The sequence below is a fragment of the Aptenodytes patagonicus genome, chromosome 1 (assembly GCF_965638725.1).
Source record: "Aptenodytes patagonicus chromosome 1, bAptPat1.pri.cur, whole genome shotgun sequence".
Taxonomy (NCBI): Eukaryota; Metazoa; Chordata; class Aves; order Sphenisciformes; family Spheniscidae; genus Aptenodytes; species Aptenodytes patagonicus.
Window position 1 is genome coordinate 133,027,233 of NC_134949.1, and position 12,096 is coordinate 133,039,328.

General features: G+C 35.1%; 1 protein-coding gene across 11 annotated transcripts in view; it reads left to right on the forward strand.

Moving 5' to 3' along the window:
• DMD (dystrophin) overlaps nt 1–12,096 on the forward strand; it is a 1,394,632-nt gene that overhangs the window by 579,754 nt on the left and 802,782 nt on the right. For all 11 annotated transcript variants that reach the window (XM_076355694.1, XM_076355734.1, XM_076355779.1 and 8 more), the window contains 2 exons: nt 1,721–1,844; nt 8,943–9,030. In XM_076355694.1, coding sequence (XP_076211809.1) covers nt 1,721–1,844; nt 8,943–9,030 — 212 coding nt within the window. The remainder of the gene's footprint in view (nt 1–1,720; nt 1,845–8,942; nt 9,031–12,096) is intronic.

Consider the following 12,096-nt stretch of genomic DNA (forward strand, 5'->3'; position numbering starts at 1 on the left):
AAAATTTCATGAGAACATTTATTAAACGTGCAGTTATTATATGCAGAATAGAGGATAACATTGTATTTCAAGAATTACAGTTGATTTAATGTCATGTAGGATCAGAAATAAAGCTAAGGTAGGAAGCTCTTAACTGGCAGTGCAGTTCGATTTTGGGGATTAGAATCTGGTACCAGCACAGAGATTGCCTGAACCATCTGGGAATTTTCTTTTGTCTTCCACCTCTGAACTTACAATGCTGTATAAAATGAAGATTTCTGCACCTTTCATTACTTCACAATCATATTTTTTCTCCTTTAATGAGTGTTCAAATAATATTATTTGGAATTGCTTTATCGACATTATTCCTAAGGTTTTATAATTTGAATATAGTATATTGGGCTGGGATTAAGACAGTGTGCGATTCTTCTTTCTTCTGCTTTCATTATTTATTACTCAGTCTTTCACACTGTGTTGTTAAATGGAGTCACAAAAATCACAATGGAGAAGGAAAAAAAGGGAGGCATAGATACTAGATCTAACACGGGACTCTTACTTGTATTCAGTTTTCATTTCTGTATGTGTAGATTTCTGTAGCACCTGATTTTACCTTACATCCTTGTATTTTAGTTCTTTTATATATGGAGTATATTGTTATAAAAGAATTAAATCCTCCAAAGATATAATTGTCATTCAAGTTCTTGTTTTTAGTAGATTTTCAATTGTATGTAAATGATACAACCTATATTTGCAAAGCAAACTGAAAGATACAGCTGATTCTTTTTTTCTAGGTCTTTCTGTTCTATTGCTTTCATTGTATTCCTGCAAAAGGAAAATCAGTTATAAACTAGATATAAATATAAGAACATATAGTGCAATAAAGAAATGCAATCAAGAATTCAGTTTAGCACAACTGAGAAAAAAAAATTGTCTCAAGCCTCTTGTTTCAAAAACTACATTAGATACTGAATCACAGTTTGATTTTTCTACACATCAGCAATTTATATATCTGCATACGGTAACCTTCATTTTGAACTGCTACCTTCTGTATAGGAAACAAAAATTAAGATCAGTTTTTAAGGAGTTGATGAGAGAATCCAGACTGTGAGAAAAAAGGCTGTACAGTAAAAACTAGTTAAATAGTGTATGCAGAGAGTTGGAAATCTTAATTTGCAGTTTCTAAAGTTTTAGCTGTAGGAAAATTATAATCTACTGTTGATTAGTAGTTACGTTCTGCAATAAATTTGAGTCGATTTGAAGAGACTCTTGTCTAATGGTCAAAGTTCCTGCTTGAATATCCTGCGTAGTATCATCAGCACAAGCTGGAACAGAAATCTTACAGGTATGAAAGCTGCATTTGGTGAGCCAGGTAGGCCTTACATCCTCAGCTGAGCCAACAGGACCTGTGATACACTTTCTTCCCTGTGAGAGCCACTTGTTTCATGTCTTCCAAAAACATCAGCTTGTAAAATTAGAGTCCTTTTTGTGAAAATTGTTGCATCTGTTCAGCTGTCAAATCACGGCCTTCAAAATGAAAAAGTATTTCTATGTTTCCAAATTTTAGAGTGAATAGTTTTATGAGCTATCTAATGAAATATGGGAGGTTTAAAACTGTCTTTTGCTGAGAGAAATTGCTGCTTATTCACTTGTTTAAACAACCAGTTAAACATGTTTATTGTCAATGCTATTTTCAGAAACTTTGTGGAAATGAAATGTCTTATTGCACTTCTCTGTCTCTCAGGTTTGACTCGGATACAACAGAGCTCCACAGCTGGATGACCCGCTCAGAAGCAGTGCTTCAGAGTCCCGAGTTTGCAATATATCGAAAGGAAGGCAATCTCTCAGATCTCAGAGAAAGAGTCAATGTAGGAGAAAGTACTCGTATATATGTCTGTTAGTTTGTATTAGCTTGTCAAAGTGCTTTCAAAGTCCAAGTTTAAACAAGTTCAAATGTAGACTGACAAGCATTGATTGTCCATATGTACAAGAGAAATTTAGAAGTGCTCGCTATTTCTGTAAATTTCAGATTTTGGCACCAAAATTGCTACACAGGCTGTCTGAATACAGAGATCTTTTTTTTTTGTTCATACATACTCATATTTAATTAATATATTCTAGATTCATGAAAGTCTTCAGTAAAGTTGAATCAAAGCCTATATATTACGTCTTAAATATGCACCATCATTCTATACTAACAGCTTAATTTGACATTATACGTGCATAAATTGAAGGATGTGAAAAGTGTCATCTTTTAGTGTATGCTAAAGAAAATCTGTACTAATTCTTTTTACAGTGCTGTAAAATATATATGAAAATCACCAGTCTCCACTTTTTTTTTTTTTTTTTTACTCTATTGTAGTGCCATGCCTGAACCAAAACCGGTTCTTTTCTACTTTTGGCAAAATGAATGAGTCTGCACTGCTTAAGGAGTAGCTGTGTTTGTGTATATGTTTCACACACTCTGAATTTAGCCCTTGAAAACTAAACTATTACAAATTTTCTTCCATATTTAATTTTTGTAGATAGATACAAAAATGCCTGTCTTTTCTGAGTAAGAGAAAGGGGAGTTCTTTTTATAATTAGCTCTTATAGTATCATAGTATATCATGAAACTTCATTAAAATATATGGTGATACATACTCCTAGAACACAAACAGATGGAGCAAAGTTACTGTACTGAAGTTAGTTTTGCTGCTGTTTTTTCTCACTTTCTGCTTGTCCGTGATAAATCAGCTATGATAAGATTGAGGAACACTGAATTTCGTGACTGTAAAAATACATTTTAAAATTTCATGTTAAATCATATTTTTCTTGCAAATAATTTTAATTTAACTGTTAATGTTGTCATAATATTACTGCTAGTAAGTATCCATTAGAATGTAATATCCTGAATTTAGTTCATGGCACCAATCATGTTATGTGAAATGTACATAAATATATATACATGAGTTCAAATGCTTCCATACAGGGGTAATGGGATTCATATAATACAGAAATAGATACACAGTTAATTTTCTGAGTGCCTCAATCTTCATTGTAGGTAAAATTAAAAAAGAAGCAAAGGGGAATAATAATAAAAAAAGAAAATGCTCCTGTCTCCCCTTCATATATTCTCATTTTGAAGAACACAACAATTTCAAGGATGACAAATTAGCTTGTCTTGACCTACATAGTGTGCTGGATACCTGCACTGTCAGGTTTCCCTAACCAATATGATGTTCCACCTCATACTGTCAGTTTCTAAGACTTTATAAAAGCATTAAAGGATCCAGGAGCCATGGTCCACCTTCCTCCTCCTTTCTTTTCTTTGCTTCTGAGGAGGTGGTGATCACTGCAAGGAAGGGGGTGGAGGTAGGTGAACCACAGACCCTCCTTCTGGTCCCAGCTGGAGTTCCCAGCAGCTCTTGCCTTGCCTTTGTTGGTGCTGAGGAAGAATGTTGGGGCTGAGAGGCCACTACCTACCACATTTGTTCACACCTCATTTAGGTTGGTGAAAACTTACATAATACTGGAGGAAGAGGGAAGGAGGGAAAAGAGGTGTGGAATTTGTCCAGTGCCTGGGCATTGTAAGTTTGAATTCAAGACACTGCAGATAGCAGGAGATATTTCAGATATTTCTTTGACCTCCTTGGAAATTGAATAACTGGATGGTTAAGAAACCAATTTCCAGGTTCTTTACTGAAAAGTAGTGCAGAAAAAGGATCTGTTTTGTATCAAGAGGGTCTGAGACAAACCAGTAACTCTAAATAGAAATAAGAGAAATGAACATGTATCCTTCATTAACATTGAAAATTTTTTTAAAGACCAAGACTGGTTTTGATTTCACAGAGTATCACTGCTTTTAAAATGAACATTTTATTGAGAAAATCAAGTTACATGTAGAAGTTTCTACAAGTTTTAAGGGAGAAAACATTCTGATTACATGTATTAATTTGATAGAGAGAACTCTGAAAGATGGCACTTTACAAGTACTACATGGATTCTGTGTTGAACGGTTTTCACTTAATGGAGGAAGTCTTTGTACACGCTTTTCAAAAAAGCAAAAAAACCCAGGTTTTAAAATGCCAGGTTTTAAAGCTTTTGTCCTGACCTGACTTTTCCTGGTCTGGTCTCTGTCTCCATCCATAAACCTAGTAGCCAAAGCAGGAAGTACTATCCAGTTCATTGATTTGACCAGTTTCATTGTTGCTTGTTTCTAATTCCCTCAAAATGAGCCTCAAATCAATGGAAAATAAGATAGTGTGGGGTTTAATATATTATAATCTCTAGTTAAGTTGTAGAATAGGTATAAAAAAAGATGAAATGCCACAAAGGAAAACATATGTTAATGATAATTGAAAAAGATTGTATTGTAGTGACATACGTAGTCATACCCCTGTGTTGTACTTATACATGCATGCATGCGATCACATACACATGCATGCAGAAGTCCCATCTTGCCCTTACTGGCTATCATTTAGTTTTCTCCCTATATGACAATATATATATTGGTGTAGCACAGAACACCTGCGCTTGGCTGATGTCAGACCTACCATTTATTGCCCACCACGGTAGGTGCTGAGTCCTAGGGCTTTTTCCTAATGACTTTCTTTTCTGCTGTTCTTTTGAGGACAGGCTACTAGTTGGATGATTTTTTTTTCTTGTTGCAGCAGCTTGCTCCTACTCATCATTTTTCTTGGTTGAGGGGTCACTTCCATGTGATATAGTGGAAGTGCATCTGCTGTGTGATGGAGGGATGCAGGCTTCAGAAACAACAGCCACAAGGAAAGCACTTTTGCCATCATTGATGATTCATCAAGTTCAAAAGCCTGCTCCCATCCCAGCTCAGAAGAGGCCTGGGGGAGACGGAGCCAAGAGCAGGCTGTATGAAATGCACTGACTGTGTTTGCTAAGCCAGCTGCTCTTCAGATACTGGCAGGAAATTAGCCTTTGGCAGATGTATTACGTAGATTGAATACATTAGACATGCACAAAAAGTCCACTCCTATGTCTGGGAGAAGCAAAAATATTTATAGCCCTTCCCCGCTACAAAAGAAAGATATTTGTCTTACCTGGCCAGAGAGACTGGATGCCATAAGTATAGAAGTTTCATTGTGGAACAACCATACTACTCCCCAATAATGAAGACGTCCAAACATTAATGCCTTAAACATCGTTACGCTGCATCACACTGTTAACATTTTCCAGTTAGTACGTATATTTTATTAAATACAGACTTAACAATGACTCAGGCCTTTTTTGTTTTTCTTAAGCCATAATGAGCTTTCAATATTGCAGGTTCAAATATATGAAGGTTCAGGTGCAAAAAATTAAAACTTGATAGATAGAAAATCGTGCTTAATAATAAGTCAGATTTGAGACTATACACCAATAAACTGGGAATAAAACTCCTTGGAAGGAGTTTTGGTTACCCAAGAAGAAGCACCTAGAAATTCAGAATCAAAGGTAAACATATAAGGAACAGATGTAAGGGAAAATGTCAGATATCCTAGACAATTAAATTTGTTCTTTTGGCATCCTCAAAAGACCTATTCTCATTTGTTCGGGTTTTTTTAGTGACCTTTTTCAGACATGCTTTGTTTGGCCTGGATATTTGAAAGCTGAATCACTGTCAGAGCCAGTGATGATAATGTTGCCATCTCCTGCCCTCGGGGGTAATTGGTCAGAGTCACAGGAGGCCAGGGAATACTGCTACCATGCATCCTTTCACAGAGCTTTCAAAGTAGGATGTTGATTTGATATGAATAACATCCAAATTCCTCAGATCATCAGTGTTTTCTAGGTTGTGAAGTCATTAACTGCCAGTTAAAATCTCGGGGTTAAATAAAATGCTCAGCGTTGTGAAAATAGCCTCTTCACCTTCGGCTGGCATTTAGCTAAAGATGAATTTTTAGTGTTATTCAATGAGTTAAAACTAGGCTATTATACATTTGCATTGCTAGTTATAAAGTATATATAGTCCAAAAGAGAGTTAATCCCCGATTGGATGAAAGCCTGTAAAGGTAACTTTTTTTTCTCATATTGGTATACTTTTTTCTGAAAAAATCTTTTATAGAAAACAAAAGAGCGGAAAAAGGGAAAGTTATATATTTGGAAATATTTTGAAGTGACTTTGCAGCTACCACAATTGTTCATCAAAAAAAGTGTTGATTACAACGTACAGACTCTAAGAGTTTCAAAATTTCACAAACCTCTTCAAACTTATCCCAGCCTACTTGTGTCACGAATGAACCTGAATTTAGAGTCTTACCCCTTTTAGTAAAGGAAAAAATGAACAAAACAGAGCCAGAGAGATAAATAAGAGGTGTTACCGGACTCCTACTCCCTTCGTTTCTAGACACTTTACATGTGCCCATGGAAATCCTTCTTCCGAGGGACTTAAAAATCCAAGATGCTGTTTGCAGGTTCGGCAAACAATGGCAGTGTGTACAGAGTAATGGCAGGACCATGTGATTAGTACTATGAAGTAACTAGGGTGGATTTCCTCCTTTCTCCCCAGATCAGGTAATTTGTCTTTGTATGAGGACCAAGAGGACAGTCTTTTCTCCTTTGGCTAGCATTGTGCTTTCTGTGTGTAAGCATGTCTTCCTGTAACCAGTGTTGGAGCTTCATTTTTATAATATGTGCTAATTACACAAAAATAAATGGAGAAAAGTAATTGACAGAAAGTTTGATATGTACCAAATTTTCATGTTTATTTTTAAGGGCTTTTCCTATAGTGCTTGTATTTTCTATCAGGACCTGGAAACTTATTTTTCAGGAGAGAGGTGGACATTTATCCACATGTTTCTGGGCACCGTGTATTATTGGACACTGAAGGGTTCACTGCCACAGCCTTCAGTGTCATATCATTTTTATATTTCAAAAAGCTAATTTGTAGTATATTTTAGGGGTTTTTTATGATTCGTTTGTGCTCACTACAGTCGCACTCATGACAATTACACATCTGGCATTACAGACGGAGTAAAATTATTTTCAGTGTATTTTCGAGTTTTTAGGATTCCTTTGAGTTCTCTGTAGTTACGCTCCTGCTAATTATACCTGGCATTATAGACAGAGTAGTATTAATTAAGACTCTTTAAGAAATTTTGGAACTCTGCAGAGAATTAATAGACTTTTTTTTTTTAAATTGGAAAATATTTAAACTGTGCAGTGGAATGGTAGAAGATTTTATTGACCTACAAAAACTATAAATAATACAGTCATCTTTAACTCATTGGGATTAAACTTCGTAATCTTTCAGTGATAATTTAGGTATCTATTAAAGATACGTTTACAAAATCCAGAATATTTCCATCCTTAATTCTTCTCTAAATATCCTTTCTTTATATATGTTATTTATGCAAAATTGTTTTATTGAAAGTGTTTGATAGAAGCTTTGGCGTATTATTAGAAAGCCTGCTGTTTAATCATTTCTATATACACAAATGAACGGCAGTTATAAGTAGGCTATGGAAATGTGTGAATTTAACTGAAAATCTCTCTTTAAAGTTCTGAGTGTCTCCTCACCTAGGAAAGTCTTCCAGGGAGCTGCTGCTTATTAAACTGAAGATGTTTTAAGCATCACACTTTAAAAGTTATTTTAAGAGAGTTTATTCAAAGGTGTTTATATTACTTCCTCCTAAGCATAGCAATCTATTTGAAAAATAACATCTTCAAATGTAAGTGTATAATATTATTCTACTAAATGCATTCTTAGACACCTAAGAAACCTACTTGAGGTTTCTTTCCAGTTGTAAGGAGCCTTTTCACCTGAAGAGCCAAGTCACACAGAATACACCTTTACTGTGGAAATAAATAAAGTGAGCAGGAAGCCTAGTGGGGTCAGCCAGACTGAGGAGCCATAGCCAGGGTTGTGTGTTACCTTCCCATACACGTCATGTAGGATTTGCAGTGGCATATCCTTTTGTATGTGTGTATCTGCTGCAATAAAGTGAGGGACTCTGATTTATGAGAGACTGTGTTGGTCAGGATCTCTGGGAGGCATATAGTCTGTTTTATTTTTGCTATCAAACTTGACTGTGGCCCTATGCTTTTTCTTTGGGCTTCTGATTTAGAGCTTCTAAATTACACCTAAATTATACCACTAAATTAGTTTAAAATCAATATAATGACTTCATGATGTTAATTATGAGACAGCATTGAGGGGCTGTCAGATCTAAAATGATTTTACTTTCCATCTGTATTGCTACCAATCCAAAATGAAATGAGAAACTTAGATTCCTACTATATCCTGAAACTTCAGCAGCTAACCTTTACTAGCCATTACCAGCTAGCCTGACTGCTAGCCTGAACATGGGTGAGAAATGTTTGAGTGCAGGAAGGTGAATTGAGAGTATTAGATACAACACATAACTAGGAGCCTGTGTTAATTCTGCAGTTAATTCTCACCCTTGTTAGTAGTTCATGTATGGATGTCTGCTATATATGTTCATATATATGTTAGATATCTACTTTAAGATGCATTTTACAGGGTTTTTTTTTGCCATCCAAAGAGTAAAGTAAGCAATCAAATGGTATATTGGTTCAATACTGTAGTGTGTTATGAAACCCTGTGATTTGGTTATCATGCTCAATTCTTGCTGTTATCAATAGGAGCCACATGAGAAATGAGCAAATCTATTCCTCCACAAGGAATTCCTGTTGAACATATATTTTTATTCTGAAATATTGGGCTTTGAATAGCTCTTAATTTGTATGTCTTTTATTTGTCTGTAAAATACTGACGTGTATCATTTGTCAACTCTGTTATGTTCTGATTCTCAGTTTATGTATTTGACTTTATGACTGACTCCCTTCGTGATGGTATCTGGTACTTGCTGCTTTCATTGCAAATTGAGAGGCTGGCAGGGCAATATGACAGGTTAAATGGTCTCGAGAAATCAGAAGACATCCCTGAGATTAATTACTTTCTTCTTCAAAATCCCTCTGTTGAAATACTCACCTTTCCTGTCATGCTGCAGGCCATCCAGCGAGAAAAGCCTGAGAAGTACAGAAAACTGCAAGATGCCAGCAGATCAGCTGAGGCCCTGGTGGAACAGATGGTGAATGGTAATTACATGGGAGTTGATTTAGATAATCTTCTTAGGGATTTGATAAATGCACAGGTTCATATTTATCACAAGAATTATATTAGCAAATACTGTCTAAATGGAACAGTAAAGTAATACTACCTTATTTTTCTTTTATTATTTCTGAATGTTAAATCTGTTAATTAGAAAAGAGAAAAAAATCTTACCACTTTAGTACCATGAAAAGAAATGTGTGTAAAACGTGCTCACAGTAATGAACTGTATATTAACAATCTGTTCTGCACAGAGACTTAAGTTGTAATCTTATTTTCTGAGTATGCTAAGCTTTTGAAGGTACATTAACTCATCTGAGTTAGAAAGCTCTGAAGGCATTACTCTGAACAGTTTGAAAAAAGTGCTTTCTGACTTATAATATACAATGTATGTTTTGTAATATACATGTTGCTGTAATGTTCTGTATCAGAAAATACAAGATTTGATTGGGTTTTGGAAGAGATTTTTGGCATTCGGCTTTTCAAAGATAATAAATGTCAACGCTTATACAACTCAAAAAAGAAAATTAGTTGCAAGTTTTTTATTTTTATTATTGATTTTTCAAAAAAAAAATTGTTATGTCATTCTTTTGAACTTTTAGATATTTTTAAGGGAAAAAGACAAACCAAAGAAAGGTAGATGAAAGTAAAATCGTAAGTCGTGCCATTGTCCTTGATATTAAAGAATGTCTAACTTTGCAATAAAGTATTAAACACGGGCCGACATCTGCCATACTGATATAATTACCAGAAATATAGATGTTGAATGCACTGAGCTTGGGAACATATATCTTACATTAAATTGTTATAATGAAGAACCAAGAATTTAATTGCTAAAAATGAAATGCTTTGAGTTTGAGGTACTAACTGGCCAAGCTAAACAAATTTGATGGAATCCTAAGATTATCTTGCTTAAGTATGAAAGTGTAATATTTTAAAAGTGACCATATTTAATGTGTGGGGCATATTTAATTATCATTGCTGCAACAACTGTTGCAAGGGTTCCCTTCCTATTCTCCATGAATAGACTGAAGGGAGTCTGGTAGCATTTGTACCCTCTTTGAAATCATTTGGGCAGTTTTCCACAGCTGATCATATGAAAAATTCTGTCAATTTTTTTGGACATGTTTTCTGTCTGGGAGAACTGGTTGTACAGGACTTTTAAGGCAGTATTTGAAATTTGTGTGCTGCCACATCAAGGTTGTTATTTTGGGCTGAATCTGTCTAGAACACATTTAGCAGTGCCCCACTCTTCCTTTGGCCAAATGCAGACTTGCACCTCAAGAATTCCAGCTTCAATTTCTTTAGATTATATAGTACTTTCTGGTGACTAATTTTGGTTTTAGTTGCAGAACTCACTAGCACATTATATATTACTTTTCTGGTACTGTACTACCTACCATGTCTAGTGTCAAGTAGATTAACATTCTGTCTTAAATATTCTCATGTGGTTTTAACTCAAGGTTCTCTTTTTTCTCCTTCAGTCCATGGGTCCATGCTTATTAATGGTTTATAGATGTTGTGATCTCGACTGTGGCTAGATGTGCATATAAATATTTCCAATATCTCCCAAATCAAACCTTTTTTTAGGAAGCACATCTTCCAGCTGGGACGCAAGCACAGGGTAGACTAGCTAAGCCAGCATGACTATCTGTTTCCTATCAACTGCTCTAAGCTCTGTATCATGCCATATATCATGGTAGCCTTGGTAGCAAGAATATTCTAGCAAGGATGACAGGTTAGTTGCCTGTGAGAATGAACATGCTTTTTTGTCATAGTTTTAGGGAAGAAACAATTCCTTTGAAAAGAGAAACAGTTCCTCTGGACTTGAAGCCTAAAATGTTTATGGGACTTCCAGCTACTCGACTGCTGCAAAGACAATTTGAAGAATAGTGTATGAAATGGTTAAATAATTCAGTAATCACCACCAGGTGGGAGCGGTAGAGAGTAGAATTAAATAATTAACATTAGTTGAGGAGAACTGTAAAATTATTTTAGCAAAGAATTGGCAAATGGAATATCTTGCTAGGTGTTCAAAATTATGCTTTGAGTGTAGAGGAAGTTAACTGCCATGTTCAGCCTCTGTACTTTTAAATACAACAAATTTTCTGTTTGTCTTTTCTTCCAAATCATTATGATCTAATGCAATTGCAATTAATGGAATGAACTCTAAATTGATATTGAACTAGAAGTTATGTAAAAAAGTAACTCAACTTTAAACGTACATCTCAAACTGTAATAAACTTACGCAGCTTTATATTCTCCACAGTAATTCAACTAAATTTCTTTAGTCTTTGTGTGGCTTGTGGAAATTAATTTGGGACATAGAGTCTTCATCTCTGTTACTTATTTTTGTTGATTTCTGGATTCACTAGGAACAAGAAGAAAGGATATAGCGTAGGAAAGTTTTGCTGAATCTCCAAAATAAGGTTCAACAGAACAGACTGTGCCTACATATCTTCCTCTTCTAATGCTGGAACACTGTTCCATAACATGGGAAGAAACTGGAATTAATGTGCCTTTATGGATTTGTGGGAGACATGCAGTTGAACATCTAGTGGAGGGAAGATGTATTATGTTGTCTTGAATGGAAAACCTTTTTAACTGTCACAATTTACAAATCACAAATGATGATGCTCCCATCGTAACTCTGTGTGGTACTTTCTTTAGGGAAACCAGTCAGTGATACAATTGATGATTGTCATGCATTTGCAGTGTAATCTGTAATTAAAAGCCTACACAATGCAAACAGATTTAAGGCATAGATCAGTTCTGAAGTCAAGTGATGACAATTTTAACTGCTTTGTTATTTTTTACTTATTGTGTATCGATATTGTATACTAATAACGATTAGGCTCTTAAGATTCCAATTATGATATCACTAAATTCTTGGTTTTATTTATATATAAGATGTGCTTCCTTTTTGCTCTTAAACAAGATTCTGAATGTAACAGATGAAGAGCATAAAAAGATGAAGACCTCTGGTGGATCATAAGAGTTGGGAATGGTGGTGAATTTTATTGCTGTACCGTTTATATTTATTTTCTTGCTTT